At 48.2% G+C, this 25544-nt stretch overlaps 1 protein-coding gene across 2 annotated transcripts in view; it reads right to left on the bottom strand.

Annotated features, from left to right (window-relative positions):
- Positions 1–9852: 9852 nt before the first annotated feature.
- Positions 9853–25544, bottom strand: part of RANBP3L (RAN binding protein 3 like) — a 49615-nt gene continuing 33923 nt past the window's right edge. The window contains exons 10-15 of one of the 2 annotated variants that reach the window (XM_077281625.1): positions 23816–23909; positions 22907–23031; positions 21391–21511; positions 17254–17396; positions 16723–16915; positions 9853–11985 (exon numbers count right to left, since the gene is read on the bottom strand). In XM_077281625.1, the coding sequence (XP_077137740.1) occupies positions 11942–11985; positions 16723–16915; positions 17254–17396; positions 21391–21511; positions 22907–23031; positions 23816–23909 (720 nt within the window). In that variant the 3' untranslated portion in view covers positions 9853–11941. Of the gene's footprint in view, positions 11986–16722; positions 16916–17253; positions 17397–20449; positions 20563–21390; positions 21512–22906; positions 23032–23815; positions 23910–25544 lie in introns of those variants that run through there. The other variant, XM_077281630.1, reaches the window with a different exon arrangement.

The following is a 25544-nucleotide window of genomic DNA, read 5'->3' as shown; positions in this document are numbered from 1 at the left end:
ATCGGAGGTCGAGGGTCCCCGCCCACCAAATTGGAGGCCGAGGGTCCCCGCCCACCAAATCGGAGTCCGAGGGGCCCCGCCTACCAAATCGGAGGCCGAGGGTCCCCGCCCACCAAATCGGAGGCAGAGGGTCCCTGCCCACCAAATCGGAGGCCGAGGGGCCCCGCCAACCAAATCGGAGGCCGAGGGGCCCCGCCCACCAAATCGGAGGCCGAGGGGCCCCGCCCACCAAATCGGAGGCCGAGGGTCCCCGCCCACCAAATCGGAGGATAAGGGGCCCCGCCTACCAAATCGGAGGCCGAGGGGCCCCACCAACCAAATCGGAGGCCGAGGAGCCCCGCCCACCAAATCGAAGGCCGAGCGGCCCCGCCCACCAAAGTGGAGGCAGAGGGACCCCGCCCACCAAATCGGAGGCCGTAAGGGCCCCACCAACCAAATCGGAGGCCGAGGGTCCCCGCCCACCAAATTATTCTTACATTTGAATAAATAAAGTATATATGGATTCTAGACTCCCGATTCTTTAGAATCGGGCTGCCATCTAGTGTATGTATAATAGGTTCCATGTGAAATGAATCAGTCCACAGGCTGCGCCCCTGGGCAGAGGGGACAAGATATTCTCCTTCTGTCCTCCCCCACCTTTGTAATTCCCACAGTAAATATCGGCAGGCTCCGGCCACCTGCGGCTATTGTAATGTATGTCTGGCCTGCTGTTTTTCTATTGGCCTGCCCTCTGTATCTGTGTTATATATTCTGTGTGCTGTGAATAAAGTGTGGTTAGACTGGAAATATGTGGAGAAGCAGTGAGATTTTATATGCACCCATGTAACCAAAGAATTCCAGCCAGCGTCCTTCATTCAGAATCCAGCCAAGGCAGAGTGGACCTCCTGAAACACGGGGTGATGCCTAAAGAGGTACTACAGCACAGTAGACCCCGTTACACTGGTGGCAGACAGCAGGATGTGAGACCTCTTCTACAGGAGGAAAGGAATGAATGGAAAACAACTACCAGAAGTTAAAGAGGACTACATTAAAAGATCTGGTGGAAGCCCGAGGGTTAATCGCCAGCAACAAAACAAAAGCGGATTTGATAGCAGCCATCATGGAACACAACAGTGCAGCGCCCCCCAATGTGAACGTGGAGGAGACTGAATTCCAGAGGGAGGTAAAGAACAGACTGGCGATCTATGGCCCAAACCCTGCAGTAGAGATCATACGAGAGGTGATGGCTGATGTGCGTACTGATCTGAAGGAAAAGATGGCCGAGCGGACCAGGATAGAGCTAGTCAAGGTGGAGATGGCAGAGCGGACCAAAGTGGAGCTGGCCGAGATGGAGATGGCAGAGCGGAGAGAGGAGAGTCAGCGAGCAGGGGGAGCTCTGGCCTCCGCCCACGTACCTTCAATCGTAAGCCACAAAAAGATCCAGTATAATGCCTTCCGACAGTTGGGGGAGGCTGAGGAAGACATTGATGGCTTTCTGCAGGACTTTGAGCGGCAGTGTGCCCTTCACCAAGTGAAGCCGGAGGAACGGGTTCAGATTCTGGCCAGCAAGCTGACAGGCCGGGCAGTGGACGCCAATCGCACGGTACCTGATGAGGACTGTATGGACTATGAGCGGATCAAAGAAGTGATCTCGGCCCGGTATGCGCTGACACCAGAGGCATACCGCCAAAAGTTCAGCGGACTTATAAAACGAGTAATCGATACCCACGCTGAATGGGCCTGTAAATTATGGCGGTCACTGCTACAGTGGGTACAAGGGAGCCAAGCAACCACTAAGGAGGACGTCCTCCAGCTCTTCTTGTTAGAACGATTCTTTAATGGACTAACCCCTGAGACAAAGGAATGGCTTCGGGACAGGCGGCCAACGACTCTTGAGGAAGCCGCTGGTCTGGCCGATGAACATCATGATGCCAGGAGGCCTCAGTTGTCCGGATCAAAGATGGTCACTAGGGGTCCGCCCATGGACCTGGAGGGCCCCAAACCACCGAATATTGTAGGGGGACCAGCTAGAAACCCGGCCTACCACAGTTCCCCTGGGGCGCGATGCCACACCTGCCGTCAGCTGGGCCACCTGCAAAGACAATATCCCAACCGGACTCAGCATACCCAGTGGCCAAAGGCGGGAACAGCTACCTTCAGCCGGGCCGCTGTACACTGCTACCAAGGCGAAGCTGACCCAGCATTGGGGGCTACAACTAACCAAGGGGTGGAAGAAATGGAGGAAGTGCTGCATGAAGTGGACCCCGTGCAGGCAGCCTGGGCAGATAATCGACAACAGCATCGACAGGTCATGTGGGTTAATGGGAAACGTATGCAGGGAGGGACTAAGAGATTCCGGGGCAACTTTGACCCTTGTGAAGCCTCATCTCGTCCGGGACCAAGAGAAGACAGACCGGACAGTGGCAGTCCGTGTAGCAGGGGGAGCCATACATCGACTGCCCACTGCCCGGATTCACCTGAACTGGGGAGTCGGGGATGGCCTTGTTGAGGTCGGCTTGATGGAGGATTTGCCTGCAGACGTCTTGCTGGGAAATGACTTGGGGCCCATGTTGTCTGCCTTCTCGGTCGGCCCTCTGGCTGAGACATATCCTGTGACCACCCGGAGACAAGCTCGAGCTGCGGAAGTGGAATCACACACAGAGGAGGCCCAGGTAAGACATCCCAGCCCTACACGTATTCCCATAGCCAGGCACATTTCTTGGGCCACACCAGATGAATTTAAGAGGGAGTTACTTGAGGATCCTTCATTGGAGTGATATCGTGGGAAGGCACAAGAGGGGAGAGGGGTACTGGAAGGGGAGCAGTTTGTATGGAAGCAGGGACTCCTCTACCGGATCACAGAGCAGCACCACACAGGGACGAGCCCCACTATAAAACGACAGCTGGTAGTTCCCAAGAAGTATAGGCAGGAGTTACTGCGAATCTCTCATGACATACCCTTGGCCGGGCACTTCGGCGTCAGTCACACCAGGCATCGTCTGACACAAAACTTCTTTTGGCCGGGGGTAACCTATGATGTTCGTCAGTACTGCCAGACCTGTGACAGTTGCCAGCGCATTGGCAAGAGGGGAGATCGATGCAAGGCCAAATTACGCCCCCTCCCCATTGTGGAGGAACCATTTAGCCGAGTAGCGGTCGACCTGATAGGGCCGTTAGCCAAACCCAGTCCGTCAGGGAAAAGGTATATATTGACAGTGGTAGATTATGCCACACGGTATCCAGAGGCGGTTGCGTTACCTAACATATTGGCAGAGACGGTGGCGGCTGCCCTGCTCCAGGTTTTCTCACGGGTTGGATTTCCCCGGGAGATTATCTCGGACCAGGGTACGCAGTTTACAGCAGAGGTGACCAATCAACTGTGGAAGTTGTGTGGCGTAAAGTCCATTAGAAGCGCCCCGTACCATCTGCAAACCAATGGGTTGTGTGAACGCTTTAACGGGACGTTAAAACAACTCATTGGGACTTTTACCAGGACCTACAGGGTCTGGGAGAAATTCTTGCCTCACCTCCTGTTTGCCTATCGGGAGGTGCTCCAAGAATCCACGGGGTTCTCCCCGTTCGAACTGGTATACGGGAGACGGGTAAGGGGACCCCTAGACTTAGTGCTAGAACACTGGGAAGGGGAGGGCATCATAGAAGGGGTACCTATTGTACCCTATGTGCTGGAATTCCAGGACCGCCTACAGGAGCTGACCCAGGCTGTACGTGGGAACATGAAGGAGGCTCAGCGGCGCCAGCGCGTATGGTACGATAGGAGGGCCAGAGAGCGCACCTTGGAAATAGGACAGAAGGTCCTGGTGTTAGAACCCACTAGACAGAACAAGTTCCAAGCTGCATGGCAGGGGCCCTACCAGGTAGTGGGGAAAATAGCCGACACCACCTATAATGTCGCCGATTGTGACGACCCCAGGGTTATCCGCATGTTCCACGTGAATATGCTGAAGCCCTACCGGGAGCGCCCTGAAGAGGTAGTGGCCATCTGTGCACCTGAAGCAGAGGATTTAGCCGGACTTTCCTTGCCTGATGTTTTAGGGGAAAGGACTCAGTCTAAAACATGGGACCAGGTACACTTGGGTGAAGACCTAGGTCCCCGGGAGAGACAGCAGGCAGAGGCGTTGTTGAGGCAGCGACAGAGGATGTTTTCAGGGAGACCAGGGTACACTCGCCTGGCACAACACAAGGTTGAGTCCCAGGATCAGACCCCCCTGCGACAACCCTCCTTCCGCGTCCCTGAGTCTGTACGAGAAGGGATGCGACAAGAGATACAAGAGATGTTGCGTTTAGGGGTCATTGAAGAGTCAGATAGTCCCTGGGCATCCTCCGTAGTGTTAGTGCCCAAGAAGGATGGGACTACACGGTTTTGTGTAGACTATAGTAAGCTCAATGAGAAAACAGTGACGGATGCGTATCCCATGCCGCTTGTGGATGAGTTGTTAGACCGGCTGGCAGGGGCAAAGTATTTGACCACCATCGATCTATGCAAAGGCTACTGGCAGATTCCCCTTAGTCCTGACGCTATTCCCAAGTCTGCATTTGTCACCCCGTTCGGCTTATTCCAGTTTCGAGTTATGCCATTCGGGATGAAGACTGCCCCGGCGACCTTCCAGAGGCTGGCTGACCGGCTTCTGGATGGTCTCCAGGACTATGCGTATGCCTACCTGGATAACATCGCCATCTACAGCGCGACATGGAAAGAGCATCTAAATCACATAGAGACAGTATTGGACAGGATCCACAAGGCCGGAATCACCCTGAACCCAAACAAGTGTCACGTGGGCAAAGCAGAGGTTCAGTATTTAGGGCATTGGGTGGGAAGTGGGAAACAGCGACCAGAACCAGCCAAGATTGAGGCCATTGCCAAATGGCCCACCCCACGCACTAAAACCCAGGTCATGGCGTTTCTAGGGATAGCGGGGTATTGCAGGAAATTCGTTCCCAATTACAGCAGCGTAGCCAAGCCCCTCACTGATCTGACCCGTAAGAACCAACCCCGCCAGGTAACCTGGACCCCAGAGTGTGAGGAAGCCTTCCGCCAGCTAAAGGATGCCCTCACCAATACCCCTGTATTGGCCGCACCCGATCCAACTAAACGTTTCCTTGTTCACACGGACGCTTCTATGTTTGGTTTGGGGGCAGTACTAAGCCAAGTCGGGCCGGACGGCCAAGAACACCCGGTAGCTTACCTGAGTTGGAAACTACTGCCCCGTGAAGTGAGCTATGCGGCCATCGAGAAGGAGTGCCTGGCAATAGTATGGGCACTCAAAAAAGTACAACCATATTTGTATGGACGACAGTTTTCCCTCCTAACGGACCATAATCCCCTAGTCTGGCTTAATCGGGTCTCCGGAGACAACGCCAGACTACTGCGGTGGAGTTTAGCCCTACAACCTCTGGACTTCACCATCCACTACAGACCCGGCAAACAAAACAGTAACGCCGATGGACTAAGTCGACAAACGGAACTTGTACCAACCCCGTAAACTTCGGTCATCCCCAAACCGATCCGTTAAAGGGACACTGTCACCTGAATTTGGAGGGAACAATCTTTAGCCATAGGGGCGCGGTTTTCGGGTGTTTGATTCACCCTTTCCTTACCCGCTGGCTGCAATATGGGATTGAAGTTCATTCTCTGTCCTCCATAGTACACGCCTGCGCACGGCAAGATTGCCTTGTGCAGGCATGTACTACGGAGGACAGAGAATGAACTTCAATCCCATATTGCAGCCAGCATGCAGCCAGCTGGTAAGGAAAGGGTGAATCAAACACCCAAAAACCCCGCCCCTATGGCTAAAGATTGTTCCCTCCAAATTCAGGTGACAGTGTCCCTTTAAGGATCAGACTGTGTATGCCGATCGCGTCGCTGAAAAGGGGAGCCGTGTTACAGAACCCCCCAGCACCAAGAATATGTTATGCAGTATATGTATGTATAATAGGATCCATGTGAAATGCGTCAGTCCACAGGCTGCGCCCCTGGGCAGAGGGGACAAGCTATTCTCCTTCTGACCTCCCCCACCTTTGTAATTCCCACAGTAAATGTCAGCAGGCTCCAGCCACCTGCAGCTATTGTAATGTATGTCTGGCCTGCTGTTTTTCTATTGGCCTGCCCTCTGTATCTGTGTTATTTATTCTGTGTGCTGTGAATAAAATTTGGTTAGACTGGAAATATGTGGAGAAGCAGTGAGATTTTATATGCACCCATGTAACCAAAGAATTCCAGCCAGCGTCCTTCATTCAGAATCCAGCCAAGGCAGAGTGGACCTCCTGAAACACAGGGTGATACCTAAAGAGGTACTACAGCACAGTAGACCCCGTTACAACGCATACTTAATTCTGCTTAATATTAAGTGAATATTAGTTTAAAATAATGATTATAATAAATATATTAAGCAGAATTAATTTCGGTCTGTTGCTTCGGCCTCCATAACAATCATGGTCTATGTCGCCCCATGGGAAAATTAATTTCCCATCTCTGCTCTGTTATGTATAGCGCTACACATAGGGGAAAGAAACATAGAGAATGGGGGCCTATGTCTTCTAAACTACAAGGGGCTCGGGCTACTCTTAATCCGCCCATGCTCTCCACCCAGATCACCCATCTGTACATCAGCAGGGTTCCCCAAAACGAGGATACCAAGGTTCTGACGCTTGCCCGCTACATGCTGTCTTAGATGTGGTGCTGAAGAAATGAGAGATTCCACCCAATGTCTCTTTCATCATGGTACTCCCAAATTTCAAAGCCTGAGAAATTGGGTGTCATTCCTACCTGTCCATTAGATTCCCCCTTTATTTCAGGAGTTCTGGAAGGGTAGAGATGGATTTGTTGTGTTTTTCCGCCTTGATCACATTCTCCCTTCCCCATTTTTCCTCCTTAGAGATCTCCTCAGTTCTCCTGGGATTTTCTGGTGTTGGACATTACGAGAAACTAATGAAATTGACACTTGCTTCATGTTTCCTGAGAACTGGAATGATTTATGTCTGAGGCTATGTCGGTCTACGGCACATGGTTCCTTCTGATCTTGGTCTTGCCATATCTGACTATATTCTGACCATCTTGAAGTTCATAAAACCTAATAACGAGGGTTTATCCACCCCAAAAGTATTCTAGTTGCTTACTATAGATCTACAGTTTACAGCTCGTTGCTATTGCTATTGTCCATCTTGGTGGCGGATGGTTTTTCTAGGTGGTCGAGCACGCCCGCAAGCTGTTCTATGAAGCTGGCATTATCTCTTTAGTGCTCCCACACTAATCCGGTACCACAGAAGCAAAGTGTCCTCTGCTAGCAGAATCCGAGAAGTCACAGTTTGGGACAGCCGGCCCAAACGGACAGTCTTCAGGAGCAAGAAGGAAGCAGGGGAGAGGTGCGCTCCTGAAGAAAGATGAGTAGATGCCTTTGAAAGTTTATCCTAGGACAAGATTGCATAACGGATCAACATCGGTTGGATGAAACAAGCCCTGCTGTATGGAAATAAGGAAATATTGTTAATTGGCTGCTTGACCCTGAAAAAGGTTGGAGACCAGTTTGTTGGACCCTTCTGGTATGGCTTCCAGAGAATTAAGGTTTAGATTAGATCTTGTCTGGAGGTCTACTCTAGGTGAATATTTTACCCTTGGCTTCTACTTCTAACATCAGTGGTTGGCATTTCTAACTGTTGATGCTCCTGGTGCAGTGGCATAACCTGAAGCTCTGGGCTCCGATGCAAAATCTTCAACAAGGACCTTAGCTATCACGGGTCTTTAATAGTATTACTCTTCTTATATCGGCCAAAGGGACCTTTTGCTCTAAAATCCTGGTACTAAAATGAACATTTTATGAGTCCAGCTAAAGAGTGTGAGAGCTCAGGAGTACCAAGTGTATGCAGTTTCTGCCTACCCAGCCTGATTGACAGCTGCATGTGTACTGAGCAGTGCAAGATCTTATTAGGGAGGAGGGACAATGAGGAGCTATCAATCAAGCTACATGGATGGAGTTTCAGCAGTAGAAAGGAAGAGGGAGACTAAGAAGCTGTCAAATAGGCTAGGGGGTTGGGACAGCACCGAGGAGCTGTCAATCAAGCTTGGTGGATATTCAACAGTAGCAGTGGGGATGGGCACTGAAGAGCTGTCAATCAGGTTAGGTAGGTGGAGTTTCGGCAGCAGCAAGGAGGAGGGACACTGAGAAGATTTCATTCAGGCAAGTTCTGGAGAGATTCAGCCCCATCAATAAGGAAAGGCAATGAGGAGCTTTCAGTCAGGCTCTGTGGATGGAGTTTCAGCAGCAGAGAGGAGGAGGACTGAGGAGCTGTCAGTCAGGCTCTGTGGTGGAGGTTCAGTGGCAGAGAGGAGGGGCACTGAGGAGCTGTCAGTCAGGATCTGTGGGTGGAATTTTAGCAACAGAGAGGCGGGGCACTGAGGAGCTGTCAGTCAGGCTCTGTGGGTGGAATTTCAGCAGCAGAGTGGAGGAGGACTGAGGAGCTGCCATTCAGGCTCTGTGGGTAGAATTTCAGCAGCAGAGTGGAGGAGGACTGAGGAGCTGTCAGCCAGGCTCTGTGGGTGGAGGTTCAGCAGCAGGGAGGAGGAGCACTGAGGAGCTGTCAGCCAGGCTCTGTGGGTGGAGGTTCAGCAGCAGGGAGGAGGAGCACTGAGGAGCTGTCAGCCAGGCTCTGTGGGTGGAGGTTCAGCAGCAGAGAGGAGCACTGAGGAGCTGTCAGCTAGGCTCTGTGGGTGGAGGTTCAGCAGCAGGGAGGAGCACTAAAGAGCTGTCAGCCAGGCTCTGTGGGTGGAGGTTCAGCAGCAGAGAGGAGCACTGAGGAGCTGTCAGCCAGGCTCTGTGGGTGGAGGTTCAGCAGCAGGGAGGAGGAGCTGTGAGGAGCTGTCAGTCAGGCTCTGTGGGTGGAGGTTCAGCAGCAGGGAGGAGGAGCTGTGAGGAGCTGTCAGCCAGGCTCTGTGGGTGGAGGTTCAGCAGCAGGGAGGAGGAGCTGTGAGGAGCTGTCAGTCAGGCTCTGTGGGTGGAGGTTCAGCAGCAGAGAGGAGGAGCACTGAGGAGCTGTCAGTCAGGCTCTGTTGGTGGAGGTTCAGAAGCAGAGAGGAGGAGCAGTGAGGAGCTGTCAGTCAGGCTCTGTGGGTGGAGGTTCAGCAGCAGAGAGGAGGAGCACTGAGGAGCTGTCAGTCAGGCTCTGTGGGTGGATGTTCAGCAGCAGAGAGGAGGAGCACTGAGGAGCTGTCAGTCAGGCTCTGTGGGTGGAGGTTCAGCAGCAGAGAGGAGGGGCACTGAGGAGCTGTCAGTCAGGCTCTGTGGGTGGAGGTTCAGCAGCAGAGAGGAGGAGCACTGAGGAGCTGTCAGGCTCTGTGGGTGGAGGTTCAGCAGCAGAGAGGAGGAGCACTGAGTAGCTGTCAGTCAGGCTCTGTGGGTGGAGGTTCAGCAGCAGAGAGGAGGAGCACTGAGGAGCTGTCAGTCAGGCTCTGTGGGTGGAGGTTCAGCAGCAGAGAGGAGGAGCACTGAGGAGCTGTCAGTCAGGCTCTGTGGGTGGAGGTTCAGCAGCAGAGAGGAGAAGCACTGAGGAGCTGTCAGGCTCTGTGGGTGGAGGTTCAGCAGCAGGGAGGAGGGGCACTGAGGAGCTGTCAATCTGGCTCTGTGGGTGGAGGTTAAACAGCAAAGAGGAGGGGCACTGATGAGCTGTCAGGCTAGGTGGGTGTTGGTGCTGTCAATTAGCATTGATTTTCATAATGAGTACACCAGCCTCATCAGGTCTAGAGATCCATTTGGAAATGTACGATATTTGTATTGTGAATTATGATCTGCTTTAATTCTTAGAGAACCAATTCTGCTCATCACTTGCACTGTTAATTTACAGAAGGAAATAAGGAGACAACGTAAATGTAACCGGACTTTATTGGACTCGGAATAAAGTAAACCTTCCCCCATTCCAGCTCCTTCCTGTGATGACAATGTAACTAAAACTGTTATATAAAAGACAAGATGTACAATGTATCCCTGCGAAACCGAGCGCTGCCTCCTGATACATCTCCATAAAGAATGGATGACGCGGGGGCATCAGTCTACATCCGCGAGGTCATAAAGCGTCACATGTAAACAGAATATCTGTTATAATATCATGTCAAGCGCAAACCTGTTAAATTATCAATCTTATATTACACTAGCCTTCCATAAAATAGAAATATATATATACTTATAAGTATACAACAATTTTAAATACACATAAGATTAGATATACATATATATAGTTTACAATTAGCCCTCAAAAACCTTTGAATTGAAACTCCAACTGTAGAGTTAAGGAACGGTATTTCTAGCAATTCTCCAATACTATTCCCGGACAATCATCGTAGGGATCTCCCACTGTAACGAGGTATTTATGGAGTATCCACTTTTTGATTTAAGGGTTCACCAATGGTCCCTCTTCTTGAATCCCTAATGATCGCTTTCGATCTGTGAGGACAAGTGTTCAAATCTCCTGCAGTGCCCCCGTAGGAGAAAATAAGTATTACACATTTTTTACTTAAATTATTGGCAAGGATTTTCTGCCGGAAATAATGGATATAACAAGAGAACGTTTAAAAACTCTGATAAAGGAGTTTTCTTAATTCTCAAATTAATAACCATTTTGCCAAGGACTGGTTGAAATATGGCTGCAAGTTGAAATTGGAGTTGAGCAAAAAGATTTGCAGGACGCTGGTCTAACGGTTTCATCAGCAGTCCATGGCCATCGGACCAGAACCTCCAATACCTGCTGGAATCCCCAGTAGCTCTTCTGGTTGGTTACCCCCCCATGACTTTATATGTATGACACGCCACAATGTTCTGATGTCAGAATGCCGGAGGTTGAGGAGGAGGTTTGTAGTCTTCTGGTCCGGTGGCGTGGGACTAGCGAGGAGTCCTCTGGACCAGGATCCAAAACATCTCTTTTCTCAACTCTTGTAGGAACATATCTCCTTTTGATCTTCTATCGTTGCGCCAGTGCTGGATTATCAGACTGTCTAGAATATTGGAAACTGGATTTAAAGGGGTTGTCCTCTCCAGCACCACCGATCATACAGAATAGAGTGGGAAAATAACTAGTCACCCAACTGCTGTAGGCAATCTCTGACCTCAGCGGCGGGGTGACCGAGGAACCAGGGCTGTGGAGTCAGAGTTGTGTAGTCGGAGTCGGTGTCATGGAAATTGAGGAGTCGGAGGTTTGGCTTACCGACTCCACAGCCCTGCGAGGAACGGGACATGCTCCCACCCAGTCCTGGCTGGTGGAGCAGGAAATTATAGGTTCACTTAGTGTTTTATGATTTTGAACTGTTTTTAAGTCGGACACCCTCTTAAAGGAAAACTATGGATTTGCATTGGAGAAGTGCTAGTAATCCGCTCCGGAGTAATGCTCCACTTTGGTGGTGGCCGAGCAGTACATGGCGCCAAATGTAATATTATTATATAACCAAAGAAATCCCAACACTTATAAAAAGTAAACTCGATCCATCAATATGATGCACAATCCTCGCTTCATCTATGTGTGAATTTGCGCTCGGACATCGGATGGATTCTTGAAGCAGATGAATGATCACAGTAGCGCGCTTTGAAAATTTTGAAAATAAAAAATTTGGGAGGGATTTTGGGTAGAAACCCACTGACAGAAGGAATGCTTCTCTTAGGATCTGCCTTACAAATAGTAAGGTGCATTCATAGTCGTCGTCCTTGAGGTATCTGTGTTGCCCGCGAGTCCTGCCTGCTGCGGTGTGTGGACTGTGGCGGACGGCTCCCGGACTGTGTCTGCATCTAGACATCGCAGTCTGTTCATACAGTTCCTGGTCGCAGTCCACGACTTCGGTCCACACAATTTATTTTATTTTTTTCCTGTTTTGTAGATTTGTGGATTTTTCCAGATGTGCATTTGCTGGATTGTGTCCTTAGAGTGTGAAGATGTGAGGCCGAGAAAGGCTTGGAATGATGGCTGATTGTCAGGAGTAGAGGACGGGCTGACGCCGGATCCACTGGTGATGGGCTGCAAGGAACCAAGAGGTCATTTGTTGTAGGGTCATACAGAAAGGAGTAGAAAATACAGGCACGATGCATGGAAAAAGTGTATTCAGTAGAGTAAATCGGATAGAATGTATCAGACTCAGCGTGCATGATGTAAAGGAGTGTGTCCTGGAGAATGTATCTTGTAGAGAGTCTCATGCTGAGCGTGCATGATGTAAAGGAGTGTGTCCTGGAGAATGTATCTTGTAGAGAGTCTCATCCTGAGTGTGCATGATGTAAAGGAGTGTGTCCTGGAGAATGTATCTTGTAGAGAGTCTCATGCTGAGCGTGCATGATGTAAAGGAGTGTGTCCTGGAGAATGTATCTTGTAGAGAGTCTCATGCTGAGCGTGCATGATGTAAAGGAGTGTGTCCTGGAGAATGTATCTTGTAGAGAGTCTCATGCTGAGCGTGCATGATGTAAAGGAGTGTGTCCTGGAGAATGTATCTTGTAGAGAGTATCATCCTGAGCGTGCATGATGTAAAGGAGTGTGTCCTGGAGAATGTATCTTGTAGAGAGTCTCATGCTGAGCGTGCATGATGTAAAGGAGTGTGTCCTGGAGAATGTATCTTGTAGAGAGTCTCATGCTGAGCGTGCATGATGTAAAGGAGTGTGTCCTGGAGAATGTATCTTGTAGAGAGTCTCATCCGGAGCGTGCATGATGTAAAGGAGTGTGTCCTGGAGAATGTATCTTGTAGAGAGTCTCATGCTGAGCGTGCATGATGTAAAGGAGTGTGTCCTGGAGAATGTATCTTGTAGAGAGTCTCATCCTGAGTGTGCATGATGTAAAGGAGTGTGTCCTGGAGAATGTATCTTGTAGAGAGTCTCATCCTGAGCGTGCATGATGTTAAAGAGTGTGTCCTGGAAAATGTATCTTGTAGAGAGTCTCATCCTGAGCGAGTCTCATCCTGAGCGTGCATGATGTTAAAGAGTGTGTCCTGGAGAATGTATCTTGTAGAGAGTCTCATCCTGAGCGTGCATGATGTAAAGGAGTGTGTCCTGGAGAATGTATCTTGTAGAGAGTCTCATGCTGAGCGTGCATGATGTAAAGGAGTGGGTCCTGGAGAATGTATCTTGTAGAGAGTATCATCCTGAGCGTGCATGATGTAAAGGAGTGTGTCCTGGAGAATGTATCTTGTAGAGAGTATCATCCTGAGCGTGCATGATGTAAAGGAGTGGGTCCTGGAGAATGTATCTTGTAGAGAGTATCATCCTGAGCGTGCATGATGTAAAGGAGTGTGTCCTGGAGAATGTATCTTGTAGAGAGTATCATCCTGAGCGTGCATGATGTAAAGGAGTGTGTCCTGGAGAATGTATCTTGTAGAGAGTCTCATCTTGAGCGTGCATGATGTAAAGGAGTGTGTCCTGGAGAATGTATCTTGTAGAGAGTCTCATCCTGAGCGTGCATGATGTAAAGGAGTGTGTCCTGGAGAATGTATCTTGTAGAGAGTCTCATCTTGAGCGTGCATGATGTAAAGGAGTGTGTCCTGGAGAATGTATCTTGTAGAGAGTCTCATCCTGAGCGTGCATGATGTAAAGGAGTGTGTCCTGGAGAATGTATCTTGTAGAGAGTATCATCCTGAGCGTGCATGATGTAAAGGAGTGTGTCCTGGAGAATGTATCTTGTAGAGAGTATCATCCTGAGCGTGCATGATGTAAAGGAGTGTGTCCTGGAGAATGTATCTTGTAGAGAGTATCATCCTGAGCGTGCATGATGTAAAGGAATTTGCCCTGGAGAATGTATCTTGTAGAGAGTATCATCCTGAGCGTGCATGATGTAAAGGAGTGTGTCCTGGAGAATGTATCTTGTAGAGAGTATCATCCTGAGCGTTCATGATGTAAAGGAGTGTGTCCTGGAGAATGTATCTTGTAGAGAGTATCATCCTGAGCGTGCATGATGTAAAGGAATTTGCCCTGGAGAATGTATCTTGTAGAGAGTCTCATGCTGAGCGTGCACGATATACACACGTGGTCAAAATTGTTGGTACCCCTTGTTTAATGACAGAAAAACCCACAATGGTCACAGAAATAACTTGAATCTGACAAAAGTAATAATAAAAGATCTATGAAAATGAACAGATGAAATTCAGACATTGCTTTTCAACCATGCTTCCACAGAATTAAAAAAAAATAAAACTGATGAAATCGGCCTGGACAGAAATGATGGTACCCCTGAAAATAATGTGACAAAAGGGACATGTTAAATCACGGTGTGTCCACTAACAAGCATCACAGGTGTCTACAGTCTTGGAATCAGTGAGTGGCCTGTACATAGGGCTGCAGATACTCACTGTGCTGTGTGGTGACATGGTGTGTATCACACTGAACATGGACCAGAGGAAGCGAAGGAAAGAGTTGTCTCAGGAGATTAGAAAGAAAATTACAGACAAACATGTTAAAGGTAAAAGGTATAAGACCATCTCCAAGCAGCTTGATGTTCCTGTGGCTACAGCTGCACATATTATTCAGAAATTTAAGATCCATGGGACTGTAGCCAACCTCCCTGGATGTGGCCGCAGGAGGAACATTGGTGACAAATAGTGTTGAGCATTCCGATACCGCAAGTATCGGGTATCGGCCGATATTTGCTGTATCGGAATTCCGATACCGAGTTCCGATATTTTTGTGATATCGGAATCGGAAGTTCCCAGTGTATGGTTCCCAGGGTCTGGAGGAGAGGAGACTCTCCTTCAGGCCCTGGGATCCATATTCATGTAAAAAATAAAGAATTAAAATAAAAAATATGGATATACTCACCCCTTCGGCGGCCCCTGGACCTTAGCGATGTAACCGGCAGCCTCCGTTCCTAAGAATGCAGTGAGTTTAGGACCTGCGATGATGTCGCGGCTTGTGATTGGTCGCGTGAGCGGTCACATGAGCGGTCACGCGACCAATCACATGCCGTGACGTCATCGAAGGTCCTTCACTCCTCATTCTTAGGAACGGAGGCTGCCGGTTACATCGCTAAGGTCCAGGGGCCGCCGAAGGGGTGAGTATATCCATATTTTTTATTTTAATTCTTTATTTTTTACATGAATATGGATCCCAGGGTCTGAAGGAGAGTTTCCTCTCCTTCAGACCCTGGGAACCATCCAGGATACCTTCCGATACTTGTGTCCCATTGACTTGCATTGGTATCGGGTATCGGTATCGGCGATATATGATATTTTTTGGATATCGGCCGATCCCATCCGATACCGATACCTTTGAGTATCGGAAGGTATCGCTCAACACTAGTGACAAATCAAAGAGACGAATAATAACGAATGGTAACAAAAGAGCCAGAAAACTTCTAAACAGATTAAAGGTGAACTTCAAGCTCAAGGAACATCAGTGTCAGATCGCACCATCCGTCATTATATGAGTCAAAGTGGACTTCATGGGAGGCGACCAAGGAGGACACCATTATTGAAAATAAATCATAAAAAAGCCAGACTGGAATTGGCCGAACTACATGTTGACAAGCCACAAAGCTTCTGGGAGAATGTCCTATGGACAGATGAGACAAAAATAGAACTTTTTGGCAAGGCACATCAGCTCTATGTTCACAGACGGAAAAATTAAGCATATCAGGAAAGTAACACTGTCCCTACTGTGAAACATGGAGGAGGCTCTGTTATGTTCTGGGGCTGCTTTGCTGCATCTGGCACAGGGCGTCTAGAATCTGTGCAGGGTGCAATGAAATCTCAAGACTATCAAGGGATTCTAGAGAGAAATGTGCTGCCCAGTGTCAGAAAGCTTGGTCTCAGTCGCAGGTCATGGGTCTTACAACAGGATAATGACCCAAAACACACAGCTAAAAGCACCCAAGGATGGCTAAGAGGAAAACATTGGACTATTCTGAAGTGGCCTTCTATGAGCCCTGACCTGAATCCTATTGAGCATCTTTGGAAAGAGCTGAAACATGGCGTCTGGAAAAGGCAACCTTCACACACGAGACAACTGGAGCAGTTTGCTCTTGAGGAGCGGCCAAAATACCTGTCGAGAGGAGCAGAAGTGTCACTGACAGTTACAGGAATCGTGTGATTGCAGTGATTGCCTCAAAAGGTTGTGCAGCAAAATATTAAGTTAAGGGTCCCATCACTTCTGTCCAGGGCTATTTCATGAGGTTTTTTTTTTTTTTTTTAATTCTGTGGAAGCATGGTGGAAAAGCAATGTCTGACTTTCATCTGTTAATTTTCATAGATCTTTTATTTATTATTACTTTTGTCAGGTTCAAGTTATTTCTGTGACCATTGTGGGTTTTTCTCTCATTAAACGAGGGGTACCAACAATTTTGACCACGTGTGTAGGTCGTCAGTATCAGATCTGTGAGGGTCCGACAACTCTCACCCCCACTGATCAGCTGTTACCAGGTCTGGTTGGGGTCCGATGCGCACAATGCATGGATCTGTAACTGCACAGCAGTAGCAGTTCTCGATACTGCAGCTCAGATCACATTCACTTTCATAGGAGCTGAGCTGCAGTACTTAGAATGACCACTACATAGCATATGGCGCTATTCTGTCCCGACCCTTTATACTGTATAAATTTTGCCACCAGTAGATGTCGCCCTCCCTCCCAATTATCTGATGTTGATGAAGTAAGAGCGTACGATATGACGACTACGAGTGCAGTCAGGGTTGTGTGCGGCTCGGGCTGAGCCTAGGTGTCTGCCGATCCGTGGTGATCGGTCTCGCGTTTGATTTCCTGCTCTGGTGTCAGATTTTAGTCGACGTACCCGCGATCTTGCTGGGAAAAAGCAGCATTTCATCGTCTTCATCATCCTCGCTGTCGCTGTTTAGCGGACGTATGCGTGATTCCGTCTCCGGGTTGGGGTCGCTCTGCTCTTGGTCCTGGTCCCGTTGGCTCCTTAGCGCGATCAGGCGGTGATGAATGGCGGCGTAGAGACGAGCGGCGTCCTTTACACTTGCCTGAGAGATACAATATTTTGGTTTGTGCGGTGTAACGTGGACGGTGTTACATTAGTGAGTTCTTCCGAGCAAAAACTTTTGAGATTTGGAGAAGGATTTGGAGAGTTTCCGCTCAGATTCTGCTCCAAAAACTCACATCCCAAACTGGTTTTCATCCATCGGGGCCAGCAAACTACGGCAGTAGCCATAATCGTTTTTTGACACCCACCTGAGTCCCTGCCTCCGTAATTGAGGATTCTGCACAGTGGCCCTTACGAGTGGCCCTACATGAGTTGTGTAGGAGGATTATTGCCCCTGACGTTCCTCCGAGCCCTGGTTCTGATAGCGGGGGGTCTTACCTGCACCAGGAATATCTTGAGGGTCCGCTCCGTCAGGTCGGTGGCGGTGATGCGCACACTTCTCCGGTTCGCCCTCTCTAGTATCATCTCGTCATAGACTTTACTGTTCAGGATCAGTTTCAGATTCCCGTGGTTTCTCATCACTAAACCCAAAAAAATAATAATAATAAAAAAAAAAAACAGAAAGGAAATGTTTAGATTTGATATAAAAAGCGAGAAAGTACAAAAGTGTCGCGTAATAACGAGCTAGTAATTATACCAGGAGCCACATTCATGAGTCATTAGCCACACACATCAGATAGCCGCAAGCGTGGATGGACGGCCGGCTAGGTGGAGTAGCCCATCAGACCCCGTACAAACGAGATTGATATATGGATCCTCAGGAACCTGGTCCAGTGGTCGCATCGGTAGTCCGTGGCCACCGGCCCTGAGCCCCGCGAGCCTCCGCCTGCCTATCGCCATTTACTGATTAATGGGGTCAGTAGCGAAGACCCTACTAATCAGAAGAACTGCCGTGGAGGTTCTCAGGTGTCTGGATCGATGGCCACGGACGACCAGCGCGACTGCAGGTCCTGAGAATATATCAATATGGCGAGTGTTACCTTATCTGTGCACATGCGTGCTCAGTGCGTGCGTGCTCAGTGCGTGCATGCTCAGTGTGTGCAGGTTCATGTCTCTAGGGATAGAGAAAAAAAAGCTGCAAACCCTTATGTAAAGCCAGGAGCTGGTACTATGGGGGGCACTGGGAAATAAGAAACTGGGAGGAGTGGGAGGAAAGCACTGACTGCAGATAGGAGACCGCTGGGAGGAAGATACGTTACATTCTGGAGGTTTTTTTGTAACTTTTTGCAGGTTTTGATCAAAGTTTAATGTTTTGATTAACAAAGACGAATGTATCGGAGACCAGCCACCACAGACGCCCCCCAAAGTCTGTGACCCATACCAATCAGTGCAACACATATTAGAACCATTGCTGCAGAAGGGAGGACCGCCCCGGTCCGGCTGTCGTATAGGACCGAACATTCAATAACGAAAGCCATCACTCCCAATCCAGGATGGGGCAGAGAAACATTTACATGCCCCATCTTTGTCTTCCGGGCACAGGCTGAACGAACGGCGGCTGAAAAGCCAATACAGATTAGCTGTGTATCAGCGGCGCGGGCAGCCTCAGGCTAATGTGTATGGCCAACTTACAACTTACTTGGACACTCACTGCACTCTTACCAGTTTCCTTCATTTATATAGCTGTTCTTTGGTGGCATTATTTCAGCCCTGTATGGTAGGATATTATTTCGGCTCTGTATGGGGGTATTATTTCAGTGTAGTATTAAGGCATTATTTTAGCACTATGTGGTGGTATTGCATTGTATTGCAGTACTATGTCAGCTCTGTAGTATGGTATTATTTCAGCATTATATTGTTTTATTATTTTAGCTCTGTATGGTGGTAGTATTTCAGCATTGTATTATGATATTATTTCAGCACTATATTATGGTATTGTTTCAGTGTTCTAGTGCAGTATTATTTCAGCACTGTATGGTGGTATTATTTTAGTGCTGTATTGCAGTATTATTTTATCACTGTATGGTAGGATATTATTATTGTGATATTATTTCAGAGCTGTATTGCAGTATTATTTCAGCACTATATGTTGGTGTAATTTCAACACTTTATGGTAGGGTATTATTTCAGTGCTGTATTGCCATATTATTACAGCACTGCATGGTGTTATTTTTTAAGCTCTGATGGCAATATCATTTCAGCACTGTATGGCGATATTATTTCAGGACTGTATTATGGTATTATTTCAGTACTGTATGGTGGCATTATTTCAGCACTTTATTGCAATTTTATTTCAGAATTGTATTATGGTATTATTTGAGCACTGTATGGTGGCATTATTTCAGCACTGTATGGTGGTCTTATTTCAGCACTGTATGGTGGCATTATTTAAGCACTGTATGGTGGCATTATTTCAGCACTGTGTAGCTGTATTATTTCAGCACTGTATGGTGGTCTTATTTCAGCACTGTATGGTGGCATTATTTCATCGCTGTATGGTGGCATTATTTCAGCACTGTATGGTGGCATTATTTCAGCACTGTATGGTGGTCTTATTTCAGCGCTGTATGGTGGCATTATTTCAGCACTGTACGGTGGTATTATTTCAGCACTGTATAGTGGTATTATTTCAGCACTGTATGGTGGCATTATTTCAGCACTGTATGGTGGCATTATTTCAGCACTGTGTAGCTGCATTATTTCAGCACTGTATGGTGGTCTTATTTCAGCACTGTATGGTGGCATTATTTCAGCACTGTATGGTGGCATTATTTCAGCACTGTATGGTGGTCTTATTTCAGCACTGTATGGTGGCATTATTTCAGCACTATACGGTGGTATTATTTCAGCACTGTATAGTGGTATTATTTCAGCACTGTATAGTGGTATTATTTCAGCAATGTATTGCGGTCTTATTTCAGCTCTGTATGGCGGTGTTTATTTCACAATTCTTAGGCTCTGTTGTTTAGGCTGCTTTCACACATTTGAGTTTCACGGTCTGTGTATGGATAATGATTTCTGACCCAAATTTGACAGCCTCGTATATACCTACGAGATTGTTGCGTTTGGATCAGGAGACCCGGCGCCGTTCTGGAAATCACGGTCTGTACGCCGCCTGCGAAACTCAGATGCTTGAAATCGTCCATGGGCTCTGGACATTATATAGCGGTCATTCTTTATTAGGCAGCTGTATCTATACGATCTATGGCACTGATGTATCGGCACCATATAATATGGACATTCGTCCAGTAGAAGGTACCAGAGCACCGTCCAAAAGGTCAATCCCTGCTTTTATTTTAGGGGGCTACATTGTGCTGCGGGAAGTGCCCCGGGCTGATTGCTCAGGGTAGCATTATGGCGGGTGTAACCTGCAGAAGGCACATTGCAAACATCGGCCAAGCGTAGCACAGGGGGCCATAAGCTAAAGCAATATGGACTGATGAGACACACGATCTGTAAGATTAACCTCAGAGGCGTCCTCCTTGGCCCCTACACGCTTCTCCGTGCCCCCAGGACGTAAGTATTTATCAACCTGACCAATGTGCAATCCTGACCCCTCTGGAATCCACAGTGGAGCGCTATAGAATAAAATGTCGGGTGTACACGGATGCCCAAGATAAAAAATGCCTTTTACCTCTCCCTTTGGGGGGCCGTCACCTTTTGCTGCTACCTAGCGGGAGTTTTCTGCTTTCACAGTGCCCAAACTTCCCCACCATGCTGATTCGATAAGTCGGGTACAGCAAGTCACTGGGAGGAAAAAGCCGACACAGTATTTAAAGAAGCAGCGAGGCCATCGCGGAGGCTTCGGATATGGCCATTTGTAGGATTATCATGATTAGAAAGAGAAAAGGCAATAAAAGATGGGATTGTGAAACCAGATGGAAAGAAGGTTCACCGGCGGCTCAACTTTTTGGGTTGGGATTCAATGGACCACCTGTGTTTGCAATGTTAGTTTTCGGGGGTCTAACTGTTGATATGGTGGACAAGTCCCAACACTAGAAGCCTCTTTATACCCCTTTCAATGTAACTTCATGTATGTCCACATAAGGGGCAGGTGGTGCCATCGCCTGCCCAAAGTTACCACCTATATCAGCCACTTGCAGGACATGATGCCAAGTGAACCCCAACCATCTGCTGAATACCCCCAGGCACTTTCCATTTCAGAGAGAAATAAAAAGCCAGGGGGCAAGGGTGTGTCAGTACTGATATTGCACTTTTATGGCCCCCTGTCCTGGCTGAATGGGACCCCTTTATTGGGGAGCTGATGAGGCACAAAGGTGGCCGTTCATGGCTGCGGCTGTCTGGCTATCTTTATTGTAGGGTATGGGAGCAGTGATTCACCTACAGTGGAGAAAAGGGCAAAGTAGGCAGTGGCATAGGGCACAAATAAAGGTGGGAGCGTCAATGTACCACTATGCTTCGCCTAGCCTTGTAATGCCTGACCGTCTACAGCGATAGTGATCGTACATGTACACCAGCTATCACATAGACGGCCGGTGCCCGCTCCTGTTCACCTCTCCCTTCACTATGATGAATGTGGCTCTGATGGCGACACCTCGAGGCTCCATCCTCTACCTATTCGAGATCTGAATAATCCGCTGCCATTGCTGGCCGTGTCATTAAGTCTTAGGTATCCACGTCCTCGTTCTGTCCACGACTGGTTCTCCTTGTCGAACACAAACAGCTTACAATTAACCTAAAAAAAAAAAGAATAGCGAGTGCAGCTCTGAAGTATAATACAGGATGTAACTCAGGATCAGTAATGAAATGTATGTAAACAGTGACTGCACCAGCAGAATAGTGAGTGCAGCTCTGGAGTATAATACAGGATGTAACTCAGGATCAGTAATGTAATGTATGTACACAGTGACTGCACCAGCAGAATAGTGAGTGCAGCTCTGGAGTATAATACAGGATGTAACTCAGGATCAGTAATGTAATGTATGTACACAGTGACTGCACCAGCAGAATAGTGAGTGCAGCTCTGGAGTATAATACAGGATGTAACTCAGGGTCAGTAATGTAATGTATGTACACAGTGACTGCACCAGCAGAATAGTGAGTGCAGCTCTGGAGTATAACACAGGATGTAACTCAGGATCAGTAATGTAATGTATGTACACAGTGACTGCACCAGCAGAATAGTGAGTGCAGCTCTGGGGTATAATACAGGATGTAACTCAGGATCAGTAATGTAATGTATGTACACAGTGACTGCACCAGCAGAATAGTGAGTGCAGCTCTGGAGTATAATACAGGATGTAACTCAGGATCAGTAATGTAATGTATGTACACGGTGACTACACCAGCAGAATAGTGAGTGCAGCTCTGGGGTATAATACAGGATGTAACTAAGGATCAGTAATGTAATGTATGTACACAGTGACTGCACCAGCAGAATAGTGAGTGCAGCTCTGGGGTATAATACAGGATGTAACTCAGGATCAGTAATGTAATGTATGTACACAGTGACTGCACCAGCAGAATAGTGAGTGCAGCTCTGGAGTATAATAGAGGATGTAGCTCAGGATCTGTAATTTAATGTATGTACACAGTGACTGCACCAGCAGAATAGTGAGTGCAGCTCTGGAGTATAATACAGGATGTAACTCAGGATCAGTAATGTAATGTATGTACACAGTGACTGCACCAGCAGAATAGTGAGTGCAGCTCTGGAGTATAATAGAGGATGTAGCTCAGGATCAGTAATGTAATGTATGTACACAGTGACTGCACCAGCAGAATAGTGAGTACAGCTCTGGAGTATAATACAAGATGTAACTCAGGATCAGTAATGTAATGTATGTACACAGTGACTGCACCAGCAGAATAGTGAGTGCAGCTCTGGAGTATAATACAGGATGTAACTCAGGATCAGTAATGTAATGTATGTACACAGTGACTGCACCAGCAGAATAGTGAGTGCAGCTCTGGAGTATAATACAGGGGGTAACTCAGGATCAGTAATGTAATGTATGTACACAGTGACTGCACCAGCAGAATAGTGAGTGCAGCTCTGGAGTAAAATACAGCGATTGCTTGGACCTATAGAATCTGATAGCTGTGTCTACAGAAGGAATATGTGACTCACCTGCAGCACATTGCGCTCAGACTCCTCTCCGGTGACCACATCCACTCGGTCCAGTTCGTACTTCAGTTTGGGTCTGGCCGTATACGCTGCGGCGGACTCTATAAGGCTTGTCTGCGTCCTGCGTCCTATAATACAGAGAAATCACAGGAAATCATAAGGGCGATGTGTATGATCATCTACAGAGCACCATGGAGGTGGCGATCCCAGAGGTGGAACCAGTATTAGAGAATTAACTCATTATATGGGGGATAGTGTTTTAGGATAACATAAGTAAATTATTCACACTGCCGTAGCTACAGAGTGTATGAATCCACCGCATGCACATGATCTACTATTAGTAGGCACCATACTACAGTGCTGCAGATAATGCTGTAGATAATGCTGCAGATAGTGCTGTAGATAATGCTGCAGATAGTGCTGTAGATAATGCTGCAGATAGTGCTGCAGATAGTGCTCAGACAGTGCTGCAGATAGTGCTGCAGATAGCGCTGTAGACAGTGCTGCAGATAGTGCTGCAGATAGTGCTGCAGATAGTGCTGCAGATAGTGCTGCAGATAGTGCTGCAGATAGTGCTGCAGATAGTGCTGCAGATAGTGCTGCAGATAGTGCTGCAGATAGTGCTGCAGATAGTGCTGTAGACAGCGCTGCAGATAGTGCTATAGATAATGCTGCAAATAGTGCTGCAGTTAGTGCTCAGACAGTGCTGCATATAGTGCTGTAGATAATGCTGTAGATAGTGCTGTAGACAGTGCTGCAGATAGTGCTGTAGATAGTGCTGCAGATAGTGCTGCAGATAGTGCTGCAGACAGCGCTGCAGATAATGCTATAGATAATGCTGCAAATAGTGCGGCAGATAGTGCTCAGACAGTGCTGTATATTGAGGTCTCTCCCGCTCAGATCGTGGCTTACGCTGATAGGGCCAGTCCCTGTTACAGGACACTCTGGGCGCTGGGACTTCCCTCTTGGATGTGTTGGTCTGAGTCGCCGTCGGCCTCTTGGGGCTCTGCAAATAGAGAGATCAGTTTATCTTACGCCCGGCTAGAGATAGGAGGCCGGGGTTTGTACTAAGCACAATTTCCTTTTCGGGTCTCCTCCATGAAAACCAGATAAAATACCCCGAAGTCTTTCTACATTTCTGGCTCAGTGGTCACAGAGTATTTTGGGAACCATATTAGCCGTCCCCCCATCCAGACACAAATCTGATGGAAGTGGATCGGTCAGCGGCTCCGGTCCCATACACCTGATCGGAGAGGGTTGTGCCCATAGGGGGCCACATCTCCATCCATTCTTTGCTTTTGTGGCGTCAGTGGCCATCAGGGAGCCCCCATGTTTCCCGTAGGGGGTCTCTGGTTAGTAGATCTCCCCATTTCAATTGAATAAATTAAACTTTGCATCAAGCAACAAAGAAAAAAAAAAGAAGCTAAAAACAAGCGAAAAGCTTGTATATCTACTATATAATTGTCTAAGGGGTACTTCCGTCTTTCTGTCTGTCTGTCTGTCGGTCACGGATATTCATTGGTGGAGGCCTCTGTCTGTCATGGAATCCAAGTCGCTGATTGGTCTCGCCAGCTGCCTGTCATGGCTGCCGCGACCAATCAGCGACGGCCACAGTCCGATTAGTCCCTCCCTACTCCCCTGCAGTCATTGCCCGCCGCCCGCTCCATACTCCCCGCAGTCAGCGCTCACACAGGGTTAATGCCAGCGGTAACGGACCGCGTTATGCCGCGGGTAACTCACTCCGTTACCGCCGCTATTAACCCTGTGTGACCAAGTTTTTACTATTGATGCTGCCTATGCGGCGTCAATATTAAAAACATCTAATGTTAAAAACAATAAAAAAAATTAAAAATTATTATATACTCACCTTCCGCCGCCTTTCCCGCTCCTCGCGACGCTCCAGTGACCGCTCCATGCAAGCGGCAGGTTCCGGTGGCAACCATGGTATGCGAGAAGGACCTGCCATGACGTCACGATCATGTGACCGCGACGTCATCACAGGTCCTGCGCGTTTGCGCGAGAAGGACCTGCGATGACGTCACGGTCATGTGACCGCTACGTCATCCCACCCTGGGACCGGAAGCTGCCGCCTGCACGGCACACAGGCGACAGAACTACAAGGGGCCCTCGGAAGGTGAGTATATGTTTATTTTTTAACCTGTGACATACGTGGCTGGGCAATATACTACGTCACTGGGCAATATACTACGTCACTGGGCAATATACTACGTCACTGGGCAATATACTACGTCACTGGGCAATATACTACGTGGCTCTGTGCTGTATACTACGTCACTGGGCAATATACTACGTGGCTGGGCAATATACTACGTAACTGGGCAATATACTACGTGGCTGGGCAATATACTACGTAACTGGGCAATATACTACGTGGCTCTGTGCTGTATACTACGTAACTGGGCAATATACTACGTAACTGGGCAATATACTACGTCACTGGGCAATATACTACGTCACTGGGCAATATACTATGTGGCTCTGTGCTGTATACTACGTCACTGGGCAATATACTACGTCACTGGGCAATATACTACGTCACTGGGCAATATACTACGTCACTGGGCAATATACTACGTCACTGGGCAATATACTACGTAACTGGGCAATATACTACGTAACT

This window comes from Ranitomeya variabilis, chromosome 1 (assembly GCF_051348905.1).
Source record: "Ranitomeya variabilis isolate aRanVar5 chromosome 1, aRanVar5.hap1, whole genome shotgun sequence".
Taxonomy (NCBI): Eukaryota; Metazoa; Chordata; class Amphibia; order Anura; family Dendrobatidae; genus Ranitomeya; species Ranitomeya variabilis.
Note: the sequence above shows the minus strand (reverse complement) of the source record. Positions and strands in the feature narration are given on the sequence as shown.